Raw genomic sequence first — 15,738 nt, 5'->3', positions numbered from 1 at the left:
CCGCCTCCTCGGGGCCGCCGTCCGGGTCCGCCACCTCCCCTCCCTGGCTCTGCCCCCACAGACGCGCCGGGAGCCGGGGAGGGGAGGCCGGGGAGGAGGAGCCCCCTGAGCCCACCCCTTAGGTCCCGTCACCTCATAGCCTCCAAGCTGGAGTTGGAGGGCCAGGAGGAGGGCCCCAGGACTCTGGACCCGGGGCGGGTCCAGGCTCCCGAGGCTCCCGAGGCTCCCGAGGCTCCCGGGGCTCCCGGGGCTCCCGGGCCCGCGCCGCCCTCGTTACGGGAGCTGCAGGGCACCCTGCTGAAGATGTGGGCGGAGGGGCAGGACACGGGCATCTCGCTGGGGGTGATGCTGTGCGTGGTGCTGCTCACCGGGCTGGCGCGCGTGCTGGTCCGCAGGCACGTCCGCTCCACCTTCGTCCGCGTCTTCACGGCCGAGCTGCTGGGCACCTTCCAGCAGTGCTGCTGCTCGCACGAGCTGCAGGTGCTGAGCGAGCTGGGCCCGGACAACCCCAGCTGGACCCTGACCATCATCTACTTCCTCTCGCTGGTGCACGGGCTGACGCTGGTGGGCGCCGTGAGCAACCCGTGCGGGGTGCTGGAGCAGCTGGCGCTGGAGCAGATGCCCCTGTGGCTGGGCCTCCTCAAGATCCTGGCGCAGCTGCTGAGCTCGGGCCTCAGCCGGACGGTCATGATGTGGGTGTGGAGCCTGGGCATCTCCCGGCGGCACGCGGCCGAGAGGGCTCTCAGGTGCGCCAGCCCCATGCACCTCGCGCTGCCCGAGGCGTTCCTCGTGGAGATGCTCTGCTCCTTCATCTTCCACAGCACCGTGATGCACTTCCAGGACGTCCGGCTCAAGTTTCGGGTCCACATGCAGGCGGCCCTCATCACGTTCTTGGTCTTTTCAGGTGTGTTCCGAGCCTCCTCCCGGGCCCGCCGGGCTAGCCGGCTGGAGTCGCGGGGGTGCTGGTCTCCCCTTTCTGCCAGCACTTTGTGAAGTTTACCGAGGGCAGCTCTGTTCGGTCGTGTCCGACTCTCCGTGACCCCACTTGGGGATTTCTTGGCACAGATGCTGGAGTGGTTTGCCATTCCCTTCTCCAGCTCGTTACACGAGATGAGGAAACTGAGGCCAGCAGGGTTAAGGGGCTTGCCCAGGGTCACACAGCTAGTAAGTATTTGAGGCCGGATTTGAACTCCAGAAAACGAGTCTTCCTGCCTCTAAAGCGGGCACTCTATCCACTGCTAGCTGCCCATGAAGGAGAGGGGAGGGGAGGGGAAGGAAGAGGTGTGAAGGGGGGAAGAGCTCCAGTATTGTTATTACCTTCATTTTATGGAAGGAAAAGTTAGGTGACTGGATCAAGTGGCAGAGCTTAAACTCCAGTCCAGGCCATAGGATCATAGCGTTTGGAACTTGTAACAAACAGTTGAGATTATCTAGGACAACACCCTAGTTTTACTTTAGAGGAAACTGGATCGATGTGGGGGAGGGAAATGACTTGACCGAGGTTAAAAAGATAGTAAGGAGTTGGGCTGAGATTTGAACCCAGGCAGGTCTTCTGATTCCAACAACCTGACATTGGAACTGAGGGATGAGGTCCTGTGAGGGCAGTGCCTGGCAAAAAGAAGGCTTGGACGAATCACTTCTGTCTTCAAACATTTAAAGAGCTATCATGTGGAAGGGAGATTTAGATAACATTTATTCTAATTGGCTCCATAGGACTTGACTAGGTTCAGTGGGTCAGTTATCTGAAAATGGACTGTATCAGTCTGTCACCTAGCATTTATTAAGAGCTTACCATATGCCAGGGCCAAGTGCTGGGGATACAAAGAAAAACAAAAAGATGACCCCTGCTCTGAGGGAGCTCAAAGTGCAATAGGATTGACATTGCAAGTAATTACATACATCCAAGATAGGTGCCATGTAAATAGAGGATGAACCACCCAGAGGCAGCATTCATCACATTTTTGGTCAGGGGGAACATACTTGAAAGGCAGTGTGTGGATTGGAAAAAGCCTCCTACGACGGAAGGTAGCCAGGGGAACCAGGTTGCAGAGATGAGAAGGGAGAACATTCCAGGTATTGGGAACAGCTAGTGGAAAAGTTCAGTAAGGTCAGGGTACTTGGACAGTAAAGGACATGAAGGAGACTAAAATGTAAGAATACTGGAAAGGTAGGAAGGGGCCAGGTTGTGAAGGACTTTAAAGCTCAAACAAGATTTTAAATAGGTAATGATTGGACCCAGTCACTGGAGTAAGTAACAGAATTTAATTATTACAAAACAGTCATTTTCATTTGAAGTTTTAAATTTATAATGTTCTCATCTCTTATGCCTATACTCACTAAAATTTGGTAAAGAGTCCAAAAATATCTAATTACAAATTTTATACAGAACTCTTAAAAATTCTGTCTTCACCACTAGTCTTTTCTAATACTTGTTTCCCATAGAAGCATAGTTACCTTAGAATCCCCTGACGCATCTTGAGGTGTTTTAAAATTCATTTACAAGTAACCTAAAAACAGTTTATAAATTTTAAAAAGTACCTCAAATGGAAGTGACTTATTTGGAAAAAAAACCCAAAAACTGGTCCATTATGATACAGCTCTATCAATCCCAAATGCAGCAGATTGTCTTCTGTGAGGCATGGGGATTTAAGAAAGTGTCAGATGACATAATACTTTGAAATTGAGCATATTTTAACAAAAAAATTAAATGGGAATTGTTTCAAAATATTAAGACTACTAGATTTCACATTCTTTATATTTGAACTAATTCTTTAAAATTTATTAAAATATTCCACATATGTTAGCCTCATTGAAGTAGAAAGAGAAACTACTGGTGGTACCAAGTCCATTTAAAGACTTGCTCTTTGTAGCTTCCAATTATAGTTAAGATAATTGCACATTTTCATAGCATTTTATTGTTAACTGAGCACTTTCCTCCCAAAAACCCTGTTAGGTGAGTCGTGCAATTATTATTCTCTCTACAGATGAGGAAATTGAGAGGTCAAGACTCGACCAAGGTCTGCAGTTAGTAAGCAGTAGAACTGGGACCTTAATTCAGCAAGTTCATTGCTCTTTCCAGAAGGGAGAAGGGTCTTTACCTTCCTTTAAAATTTAAGCTCTGTTGTATCTGTGGCATCCCTCAGAAGAGCTATTTACACAGTCTGTTCCTTAATGTTTTCTTTAGGGATGGAGAAGAAAAGTGTCAATCTAGGAAAGAACAAAAAGGTGTTGTGGGATTGGCAAATTCATTGTTTTAAAGAGGAAATATTCTCAAGGTCTTTCACAAAATTACGTCTGTCAAAAATAATTATGACTGTAATTATTTATAGATTTCTAGTGATGCCTTCATTTTGCAGTCAAGCAAAGATTTTTTTTAAATAGAGAAATGATAAAATTCGGAGTTTAAGATTGAAACTAACGAAATGTGTTGAAGGAACTTCTGGGAACAGCATGTTTTGGGCAGGGAGGAAAAGAAACTTCCTACCTCCCACTGTAGAGGCTTGAATAGAAGGTACAGCCCACTGGAGAACAGGAAACAGACATCACTCTTTGGGGCCAGATCTAAATTGATAATTGCAGCATCATGCAAGTTATAGATACTCAGCATGTTGTGATTTCTTCTTTTGTTCCTTTCTTTTCTGTTAGACTCCCCTTAGAAGTTATAGAACTGAAAGATGAAAGAACCTTAGAGGTCGCTTTGGCCAAGTGTTTCATTATACAGAGGAAACTAAGTCTCACAGGATAAAGAGCTTCCTTCTTTCATATAGTTAGTAGAAGTGGCAGGGTCAAGCTGTAGATGTTGTGATCCCAAGTCTATTTCTCTTTCTTTCCACTATATCATAAAGCCAGAGCTACTATTAAAAGGACTGTCTCCCAGAGCACTGAAATTTAGAGGGCATAAAATTTTAATATGTACTCTTCAGCAGCTAGAAACAACTGAACTTGTCACGTAGTTAACAAGAATAGTATGATTAGCATGTATAATCTGTATCAAATTCCTTACCTTCTCAGTGAGGGAGAAGGAGAGAATTTGGAACTCAAAATCTCAAAAAATGAATATTAAAAATTTTTTACATGTAATTGGAAAATGGATGTTTTTCTGATGAAAAAAAAAGAATAGAGTAATTAGGTCTGGATCTGGAGTGTACCCCAAGAATAATATAATAGTAATCTGGATCAGATGAGAAAAGTCCATCAATGTAGGTTGACCCCTTTTCTGTAATTTAAAATCTTAGATAACTGCCTAGAGCACACAGTATGATTGGGCCAGGATGATACAGCCAGTATGTGTTAGAGGCAAAAAGTGCACCAGATCTCTCTTCTTCAAAACCAGCTCTCTATCCACCACCTCATGCTGCCCATCATTACCAAGGATAAAATATGACTCTATGGGATGTACCGTCTGCGAGTCACTAGCACAACTAATTCTCCCTCCTGCTCAACTAGATTTGTTTTGATTGTATTAATATAACATTATGAATTACAAAGTTGATCAGAAGGCTCATTTTACATTGTTTGCCACAGGCACCTAAATTACTGTTTGCAACTCTGAATAAGGAATCTTTAGAAATTGCATGGACATTCATCCAGAATCATCAAGTCTCTGAACTGGAAGGGAACATCTAGTCCAGGGGTGGGGAACCTGCTGCAGCCTCAAGGCTATATGTGGCCTTCTAGATCCTCAAGTGCAGCCCTTTAACTGAGCCCCAATTTTACAAATCCTTTTATTAAGGGGATTTGTTCTCTGAAGTTTTCATGAAACACAAGATGAGAAGGTGTGGATGAGAGGTGATTTGTATCCAAACTGAGCAAATATACCACTGTATAAACGAACAGTATGATTTAATAAATTTCATCTCCCCTCTACAAAACCAGTAAAACAAATTAATACAGGCAATTCTCTTGATTTGGGTGTGGGGGTAGGAAAGAGCAACAAGCTGAGAATAGCCTAGAAAATATGAGTGTACCCCAAGAATGACTATGGACATAACATTTACAATATTAGTGATGACTTATAGCTGTGTCCCAGAATGTATCTGTAGAGCCAGTGGGCTGGTGTAATCAACTAGTATTTTATTCTAGTTCCCTGATCATAAGTAGCAAGATCATTAACAGATTTTTGCTGCCCTTTTTATCCCAAGGGTAGTCTGGATTAACAGGTTTTGCTAGTTCATTAGAGCTATAATTTACTATATAATAGCCTTCCTCAAAACTTCTGTGGATTGGTGATCTCAACAGTATGAGTGATTCCTCCAACCCTCTACATCTTCTTTATCCTGTGATCCATGAAACATAATATTTGAGAGATTTAAAAGAATTAGTGCCTATTTCAAGCCTGCCTCACTTATTCCCAGGAATGTGGTTCCTGTGCTGAGAAATTCTAATTCAATAAGCAAAAACGATCACTAATTTTTACAGTTCTATAACACTTTACTATTTACTGACCTGTGAGTTTTGTAATGCACATTCTTTCTGTCTCCTGCTCTGTCAGAATGAGCTTGGACTTGGAAAGATGAACTGGCTTAGGTATGGTCACCATGCCAGTTAACGTTTCTTCCAAGGAACAGACTTGGATCTTTGGACTTCAAGCCCAGTGGTCTTTTCACCACATCATGATATTACTTTATGCATAGCTGCTTGACCATAGATTGAAAAGAATATGTGTTTGTTTTCTCTAATTCCAGTTTTTAAGGGCTTCAACAATAAATCAGACCCAACTGTTCACCTCACTTTTAGTATTTGAGTTCATGAATTTGATAGTTCCAAACAGAATAGTTTGATGCCTGTCTCTATCAGGATGCATTAAGTTCCAAATGAACTTCAATATCTTTACAAAAGTTTTTTTTGAAAAATGATTTTGTTTACAAGATTTTCTGGGGGAAATTTCAATGAAGTGTATGTTATGAATCCTATGCAAAATTCACTAATTTGTTTTTGGTCCATATTCTCTCAGTGATCTCATTCAATTTTCATGTCCATGTAGGATGGGGATAGGGAGGATTGGACCTGAGTTTTCATTGGTAGAGGGAGCTTCTGAGCGAGGAAGTACTCTCCACCAAACATAGAACAGCACCTCTTTAACTGAGAAGTCTCGGAGAGTTGCCCAGAATCCTAAGAGGTTAAGTGATTTACCCAGGCCAACATGTATCAGAAGCAGAATCTGTATCCTCTTCTTCCTATCTTCAAGGCCTTCTGTCTAGCCATTGTGCCATGTCAAAGACAACTTGTAGCTCTATAAATCCAGCTCTCATCTGTTCTTGATTCTAGTTTCTCATCTCTAGCCGCCTTTTGGACATCTTTATAGGATGTCTAAAAAAATTTCCCCTAAAACCAACCCTCCCCTAAACTTGAATATTTTTGTCAAGGATACCACATTCTCCTGCTTACCCAGCTTTGAAATTCTTGTTTTTTCACTCTCACTCCTGCCCCTCATCCAGTCATTTTGCAGATCTTGTTAATTCCATCTCTTGAGTCCATTCTCCTATCTCTGTGTAAATAATAATAGCTAACATTTAAACGACAGCCAGCCTTAGCCATTACCTTATCCTCACCCAGAATGATGCCATACCAAATAACGGTAATAATAATAATAACATAACAATAGCTGACATGTAGCACATACTATGAGCCTGGTGCTGTGCTAAGCACTTTATAATTAGTATCACATTTTGCTTTCGTAACAACCCAAGGAAGTAGGTGTCACCATTTTTCCCATTTTATAGAGAGAATCCAAGGCAGACAGAGGTTAAGTGACTTACCCAGGGTCACAGAGCTAATAAGTATCTGAGGCTGGATTTGAACTCAGGTCTTGCGGACTCCAGTCCTGGCACTCTCTCAGCACCTCGTAGCTGCCTTGCTCCTACTTGGTTTCCATATGTCTAGGCCCTCCCTTCTCCAATCAATTCTCTATATGTCTATTTCTTTCAAGAGGTTTCAGCAGCTCTTCATTGCATGTAAGATAAACTAAAGACTCTTCTCTTTGTCATTTAGGCCCTTCACCATTTGACTGTAGCCAAACTGACGCTGTATGTGACATTCCATCTCTTGCCTCTTCTACCTTTGCACAGGTTGTCTCTCTCCTCACCTCCCCATCTTGGAACATTTTGTTTCCTTCAAAGCTTTGCTTACATGCTACTACCTTTTAGAGGACGTTCCTGATTTTCCCAAGTATTAGTTCACCCTCACTGTGTATTTTGTATAAGTCCTTTATTTACTTTTCTGTGAACATGTGTTCACAGATATGCCCCAACAGAATGTGATCTCCATATCTCCTTTTTTTCTTTGTATCCCTAGGTCTAGTCCATAACACTGCTAGTTTGCTTGATTGTGAAGCTGCAGGTGACCAGACAGCCATTTGAATGATTAGCTCCAAATTGAGTTAAGCAGAATTCCTCACTGGGGAGGAATAATTAAAGAGAATTTTATTGAGCATCAGCTGTTTGCTCAGCCGAGTACTCTATGCTGTGCAGCATAGAGTAGGAATGTAGCCTCAGGGAACTTCAGATCCTCTCTGCTCTCTGCCATATTGTAGACCCTTAACCATAGACCTGGCACACAGAGGAAAGAAAAGGGTGGCACGTTGCTTGGCGCTAGAATTAGGGAGATCTGGATTCTAACCTACCTCTGACTTTTATGAGCTGTGTGACACAGGCAAGTTTTTTCTTCCTTTGTAAAAAGGAGGTCTACTCTAGAAGGGCTTTGAGGCTCTAATGAAATCGGGTATGCAAAGCACTCTGCATACCTTCAAGTACTACGTAAATAGGAGTTATTTTAGTAAGTGCTCAATACAAGCATGCTGAATTAGGAAGATGAGATTTTATTGCCAGTGAAACAATAGTGAATTGCCAAAGAAGTGAATGACCAATTCAGAGAAATTCTGAATTGTGTTGTGCAGTTTGAAAGAATTTCAGAGAAGTGTAGGGGTAACCTAGGAGAAATGGAGCAGTCAGGGGCAACTTCATGGAAGAGGTGGAATTTGCATTTGCCTTTCAAAATCCAGTTCAAAAAGGTTGGCTATCTCTCAGATATCTTCTAATGGTCCTTTTCAGATTTATTCTGATGAATTCAGATAAGAGATATTTTGATACTTATATTCTAAAAAACAGGTTTCCAAATATTGTATTTATAGGCGCACATAATGTGCATATGTTTATATTTTATAGCCATTCTTTAAATCTGCAGAAGAAATATCTTAATTTTTATCTGTTCTATTTTTGTATAAAAAGGTGATAGTTGCTGAAACTGAGGAGTGGGAATTTTCTGTTTCTAATCCACTTTGGGATTCATATTGACATATGACTTCTCAAAACTCTTCCTTTCTTTCTTTTGCCCCTATTCCAGGCTGGATTTTCCCTCAAGTAAAGTGAATATGAAATGTCTTGAATGTTCATAATTATGCATTTATCTGATACTGTGGAGTTTAATAAAAATGAATCAACTTACATCAGTATAGTAGTTACGGTTTTTCTTGATACTTTGGGGAGAGTTAACTGAAAGGAGTTAGAGGTAAAAAATAATTTTAAAAACTTTTTGGGGAAGAAACTTGATTGCAGGAAATGCTTCCTTTTGGTCAAAAATTCAAGCATTTATAAGTTAAATACAGATAATATGGTATCTTATTAATACATTGTATCTCTGAATTACCTTCCCTGAGGCTCAGTTTTTCCCATCTATAAAACCAGATGATTGGACTGGAATTCTGATTTTGAATTTGAAGTTCTGATTTGAATTGTCCTGTGGACCAGAAGACATTCATAATGATAAGAGCTCCCATTTCTCTAGTGTTTTACAATTTACAAAGTGCTCTTCTCACGAACTTCTTAGATCTTGTGGGGGTTGTTATCCTCCATGTTTCAGATGAGGAAAAGGAAGGACAGAGTGGTGATGTCATTCAGGTCCTTGGGCACACAGCTAGCAATATAGCAAAGTGATTGGTGTTCCATCGTATTTGGTATCAAGTTATGAGAGCTGATGTTTTTCCAAAAAGTTATGCTGATAGTAGATATTGTCCTTATTATAAGAGGAAGAAGGGTAGGTCAGAAAATTTGTTCTTATTTTCTTGTGCTTTTAAAGAATGAAAAGGAGTAACCCATCATGTGGGGATTTTTAAAATCATAACTTTTGACACTCAACAAATGCCATAATTTGGTCCTGAATATGGTAAAAAAGTATGAATTTCTAATGCTAGTAATAAAAATTATGTATATCAAAAGCCAAACTATGTAGTTTGTTTTGAAATTTGGGGTTTTAATTTTTTTCATAGTTTATGTCAGTGTGACAAAGATTTGCTTCCAGGAGATGTTTGGTGTAAAACTGTAATAGATTTCATAAATCTCATTTTCAGGAGACTTTTTGTAGTTGATATTGATCCTTCCTGAGGAGATTAGCTGGCATTACTGCCCATAATTTGATTATTAAAAATGTCGAAAGTCACATTTTAGGTAAGGTGAATGGAAATGTTTAAAGGGGGAAAGAGTACTTTCATGGCCTCTCCAAGGCTCTTGGGTACTTTGATAGTATAACAAGGCAAAGCCTCTGTGATAGTGAAGTACTACCCAACAAATATGTGGTTTTTATTGCTTAAGAAGTCTGGTTTAAAAAAAAATAGAGTTAACATTTGAGTATCTAAGAGAGGTAAAAAGTTTATTTTATTTAAAACCAGATTCAACAGTGTAAAATGTTGTTTTATCAAAAGAATTACAGTAACTATCTACTTAATGATTTTGATGATCCAAACCAAAGAAGTTAGAAACTATATTTTAAGGACTAAGTAACTCTTACCCTTTTTTCAGCACACAGATGTATTTTTTTTATACTTTCATTTGATTTCCAAACTAGAATGCTTGCTGTTGAATATTCCTTTTTTAAAAAATCAAGTTTTGTATTTGAGTTTTTCATTTGTTTCATCTTGTATGGGGTTTCTTTTTATGTATAATACAATTTGAAAAACCATCTTATGATAGTAATGTCAACTCACATTTTTATAGTTACAAAGCACTTTTCTCAGAATAGATCTAAGCAGTATCATCATCCCCATTTTACAGATGAGAGCTTACTTGAAACTTAGTTTCACAGCTCATGTAGCTGGTAAATGTTAGAGTTGACCCTCAAACCCAAGTCTAAGGTCTTTTTCACTATACTTTATCATACTGATGATCTAAATGTCATCCCAGACATACAACATTATATGCCCTGGGCATCTACTTTCTGCTTAGACTAGCTCTCAGTCAGAGGACTCCTAGACATTCTAAGCGATTTTGTAAAGATTTAGTTGGAGGCCAGTTTGGTCCAGGCAATCTGGAGCTCCCCATCTCAGTGTTAGAAACCCCAAAATCACCCTTTTTGGACCAAGAGTTCCCTTCTATTTTTAGAGCCTCCCTGTGTCCAAAATGAATACCCCATTGTAGCTGTATATTTGAAGACAGTCCCTGGGATTCATCCCAGTTCTGATTACTTGTGTCCCAGGGTTGGTAAAATTAGAGCTGCCATGGTAGGTAGGGATGTTGAGAGTGAGCACTTGGATGAACATTCATGCCTTTTAGCATGAGCCAGTGGACCTTTTTCGCTCATCCTACATTGAGATATCTGATTCTCCTGATAGGGATGCAAGAGTCACAGCACTAAGGGAAGCAGAGAAAATATGATCTAGGGATGAGTAGAATGAGGTATTCTGGGACAGCCTAGTGAAAGATTTTAAGTTGTCATAATGAAAAGTTAGACTTAATTGTGGGTCACCTTTAGTTTGCCATGCTGAGGCAGAACCCAACTAAGCTAATTTTCAGGTTTAGGATTTGGAGTCTTTTTTAAAATTGAGAAATGCTTGCAAATTTCTAAGATCAAACATTAGCCAATCAAAGCTTTGGGAATAGACTAGCTGAATGTATATAGGCTATTCTTACACTCTCCACCTTGCTTCCAATGGTACTGTGATACTTACTACTTGTAAAACCTTGAGAAAGCCAAGCCCTGGGCTTCAGTTTCCTTATCTGTAAAATGGAGTTGGATCATATGGGCTCATGTTCCTTCCAGGCGTAGATCTGTGTGCCTCTATGAATGTTGTGGTACTGTTCTAGGAATGGCAGAATTGGAGCCAGAAGTCTGGGCTCAGATTAGCTGCCCTGGCCTCTCTGTCTTAAAAGTGTCCTTCCAGCTGACCAGATGAGTTCCATTGCTAGATCAGTGACCTGAGTCCCTCCACCACAATGCCAGAAACAGTCGTGACTCCAGTGGGAACTGCTGAATTGTTCACTGTCTCCAAGTAACTCAACTATGGGTTCAAAATCTGTGGTTGTTATACTAAATTGTCATAATGATCATCAGTAATGCATTCATAGTTCTAATTAAAATAAAAATTAAGGCCCTGTCATGAGTTCTCTTTTTTATATTGGTACTTTTAAACTAGTATTGTACCTTTTGTCTTCTTTGTAGTGTTATTTAGGCTTCATGCTGCTTACAGTTAAAATTAAGTTAACAGCAAATGGGATGTTTATTTTTGTTTGTGATCAAAAGTTTTGTTTTTTGTTGTTGCTGCTGCTGTTTTTTGTTTTTTTGCCATGCTAACACACTACAAAAAGCTTTAGGAACAGTCTTATTTATTAGGATGCTTTAAAAAAATGTAAGACTTCTAAATCTACTAGTAATATTTTCTGAGAACTAGAGTCATAACAATACTATGTTCTAGTGCTTTCTTATTCCAATATGCACCCACTTGTTACTATAGTAGAAATAAAGAGTCTGAAAGAGAAAGGATGCTGAATTCTTCGTGACTTGTTGAGGTTGGAGTAATGCATAGAGAGATACTAGTTTGACTCAACTGAACTCTGAAGGAGTGTGATGGGGAAAAAAATACCAAACTCAAACATTGGATTTGGATTCAGAAAACTAGTATTGTCACCTTGGCCAAGTCACTTTACTTCTTGGGCCTAAACTTCCCTCATCTGTAAAGATTAAGGGGCTAGAACTTGAAGATTTTTAAGGTCTCTCTAAAGCACTAAAATTCTGTGGTTCTATAAACCTTCTAAGTCCCTTCCCCTTTGGGAGTCTCTGTCTCTTTACCTATTTTCAATAAAGAAAATGGACTGTGTACAGGTTGTTTCTCCTGATAGAAGGCAAACTCCTTAGGGTAAGAATTATTTCATTTCTGTCTTTGTGTTTCTTACCTTAGTGGTAATGGACTGGCAAATAGCAGACACTTAATGAAGGCTCAGTAGGTTTCTTTACAAGTTTGGTAAGAATATAATTGTAGAGATAATTTGTTAAATATCTAAGGTGGCACATTAGTAATTGCCCTCTATTTTTAGTTTCCAGTGGATAAAAGATAACAAAATCTCGTTTAGTGTCCCTTTGCTTGAAATGTATTACAGGAGGAAATCTAACAGGAGCTATGTTTAATCCAGCTTTGGCCCTTTCACTACATTTCCAGTGCTTTCATGAGCTATTCTTCAGCTATCTAATTGTGTATTGCCTGGCTCCTTCTTTAGGTAAGCACATTTCTATTTCATGCATTTTCAGGAAATGTTGTAGCCTTGAATTCTGTTCTCAAGTCTCCGTTTTGTCATAAGCAGCACCGGAAGAACCTTTAGCATTTAAGGCAGAGGCCAGAGGCCACAGGCCACCTCTGAAGCACCAATAGTAGAATATTTTGTAGGGGCTCTCCCAGTATAATTTAATATTCTTGTGCATTACATCTTGAAGCATATAACTTCAAGGAAAATCAGAACTGAGAGGACCAAGCTTTACATGCCAGATGATCTCTAAGCTCATATATATCATGAAAGTTTTGTTATACTTCTTGGTTTTAGGGAGCATATATTCAGGCCCTTAAATTTCTACAAGTTAACATATATTTAAAGAATGCAGATATACTTCAACACAAGAAATAAACATAGTCTTTAAAAGTATGTAAAGAGAAATGAAGTATGTAAAGACTTCATATATAATGTTGGAGACATGATCTCCTGGAAAAAGTGTTTGGCCCAAAGGTAGGATGAGCAGTGCTCAGATGAATGAGCTGAGTGCCTGAAGACCTGGGTTCTCATTCTAGAATTGACAGCAAATAGTCTTGTTACCTTGGACAAATCCTGTCTGCTTTCTGGGTCTGATTTCTCATTTGTAAAATGAATGTGTCCATTGGAGTGGAGAAGTAAAATTTAGGTCCAAGGTTTTAATAAAGCTCGGTAATGAAGTGGATAGCAGGGTCTACAGTCAGGAAGACTCATCTTCCTCAATTCAAATCTCATCTTAGGACACTTATTAACTGTGTGACCATGGTCAAGTTGCTTAATTCTCTTTGCCTCAGTTTCTTCATCTATAAAATGAACTACAGAAGGAAATAGCAAACCATTCCATTATCTTTGCCAAGAAAACCCTGAACAGGGTGGGTCACAAAGAGTCAGATATGACCGAAAAAGATGAAACAACAAAAATCTAGGAAAGGATGGGAGAGAAAATGGAGGGATCATAGAAATAATATGGCAATTTCAGTTTAAAAATGGAAGGAACAAAAATGTAAGCCCATCAGGTTCCGAAGATTACTGACTAGAAGAATAAAGCGTAGAAATGACAACCCCCCAGGCTATATTTTGGTCAGGAAAAACAATGTTCATTGTGTGAGTTAGTCACAGTATTATACAATGTTAGAGAGCCGGAAGGGACCCCTGAAAGTGATGCTCATTTTACAGATGAAGAAATCAAGGCTGAGAGAGGTAGCCTGTGTACCCAAAGTCACATAGCTTAGAACCCAGATCTTTTGAGCCTTTTGACTCCGAGTCCATGGTTCTTTTTTCCACCCTATACCACCTTTGTCGCCTTTCTGAGCAGAAAGATTACGATTCCCAAATGATCATTTCATTATTTCAGATATGTGAAGTTTGAATGGTCATCTACTCCATCCCCTATAAAAATCATTCAAAATGTGGTCAATGTAACCAGATCCATCTCTAATTTATGGATTTTTTTATCAAGAGAGTCTGGCATAACTTTGCTTTCTTAAAATGAGGGATATGTTGATTGTTTTGACTATTTCTAAATACAGTGATTACATTCTAGCAGTGACCTCATCAAGAAAACAAAAATAGCTCTGGGGAAATTGGTGACATGGTCATTGGCTGTTCTTGTTTTGCTTATGGAGTCCCAAGCTGCAGGATGGACTGATGCTTTCCTGGATGGTGTAGCATCTGAATGCTGTGAGAACCATAAAATTCAATTGCTGCTTCTTTAACAAAGAGCAAGCCTTCTTAACTGGCATCCTACAAATTTGGTGTGTTAGTACAGCATAATGCTTTGTCTAATGCGATTACTGAACTTAAAAAAAAAAAACACCAACTACCTAAGTCATATTAGCTTGATGTTGTCTCACCATAAAACCGTTCCCATAACTTAGGATTTATTAATATCTGAGATTCTCAACTGCATCTCCCCTAAAGTCAAGCACAGTGCTCTACACACAATAAGCACTGCATAAATGTTTGTTGGTTTGATATATGTACATATATAATCAATAATTCTTAATATATAATATATGATTCTTAAGATTAAAAAATATTTGTTTTAATTTTAAGTGTAAATTTTTAGGAAGTGTTTATCTTGTAGGAGTTGACTCTTCTCTACTGAACTTGTTGGAAACTTTCAGTCTCTATCTGTTGGGGTAGCATTGTGTTAAGTTTAAAAAGAAAATATGTGTGTAAAAGGGAGTAATCCTAGGACCATGTGGTATTATGTGTGTTTTTACAAGACAGGACTCGTAAGTATTTTCAGAATTCCTTATTTAATTCACAAGGTCTCTGGGATCAGCAGGGACAAATATCATTGCCCCCTTTAAGATGGAGACAGAGCTCAACAAGTCAGACTTGGAGCAGGGATTCCTTTGGACTCACAGTTCTTCTCAATACTTTATTATTGGAATCATCTTGGTTCCTATTATAGAATATTTTAAGGATTTTTTATTGAAAGAAAAGAAAAATGAATATTACGATTTTAGAAATTCTATAAGCAGCATGAAGTCTTGCCATAGGAAATCTTTATGAACAAATGTAGTTCTTAAGTATACAAAACTGAATGATTATAGCCTTTTTGATTTTTTAAATGTTATTTTGTCTTTCAGGTATAATGTTGATGGTTTTGATGTTCATCCATTTCCTTCCTTGGCTGCATAACATGAATAGAATTAATAAAAATGAGTAGTAATTATCAAAGACTAATAGTAAGTTAAATTGCAGTCCAGCTGGACGTGAAGCAGTCACCAAGTTCAATCGCTTCATGTTCTGAATGCCAGTTGCACTTTTCTCCAAATGTCAGATTTCTTTGAGGATGCTGTCTTACAGTTCCCATCACTGAGACATTTAAAAAATCAATGTGAAATTGAGGTCTCCTGTGTAAAGACTTGTTCTTTTGAATGATGTATATTAAAATGCTGCTGGAAAGGACTCATTACATTAAATTTAAATTTCAAGTGACAGTTGTTAACCTTTTTCACATAAAAGCTATGGTGTAGAGAGGACAAGAGGGGAGAGAAAGAAATAAAAAAAGGAATTTGTAGAATCAAAAGCCATCCAAATTCATATAACCTAGAGCCCTCCCAATCAAGGTACTAGGACAGCTGATTGAAATTTCTGTTCTAGAGTTGGGTAGATTCTCCTTTCAGCAACAAACTTGCCATAATGTTGTTAATCACCATCATTGATGTCATCTTCCACTAGAAGACACTGTATATAGACTGATATATAAGAACTGCAGTAGATT

The 15,738-nt window shown here is 39.4% G+C and overlaps 1 protein-coding gene across 1 annotated transcript in view; it reads left to right on the top strand.

The window, feature by feature from the left end:
- Nucleotides 1–15,452, top strand: part of AQP11 (aquaporin 11) — a 15,589-nt gene extending 137 nt beyond the window's left edge. Inside the window, exons 1-3 of the mRNA XM_072610764.1 lie at nt 1–904; nt 12,363–12,479; nt 15,101–15,452. The exon at nt 1–904 is cut by the window's left edge and continues 137 nt beyond it. Coding sequence (XP_072466865.1) covers nt 304–904; nt 12,363–12,479; nt 15,101–15,180 — 798 coding nt within the window. The 5' untranslated portion in view covers nt 1–303 and the 3' untranslated portion in view covers nt 15,181–15,452. The remainder of the gene's footprint in view (nt 905–12,362; nt 12,480–15,100) is intronic.
- Nucleotides 15,453–15,738: the final 286 nt, after the last annotated feature.

This window comes from Notamacropus eugenii, chromosome 5, assembly GCF_028372415.1.
Source record: "Notamacropus eugenii isolate mMacEug1 chromosome 5, mMacEug1.pri_v2, whole genome shotgun sequence".
Lineage (NCBI taxonomy): Eukaryota > Metazoa > Chordata > Mammalia > Diprotodontia > Macropodidae > Notamacropus > Notamacropus eugenii.
The sequence above is the reverse complement of the archived record's forward strand: the minus strand, read 5'-3'. Positions and strand labels throughout refer to the sequence as shown.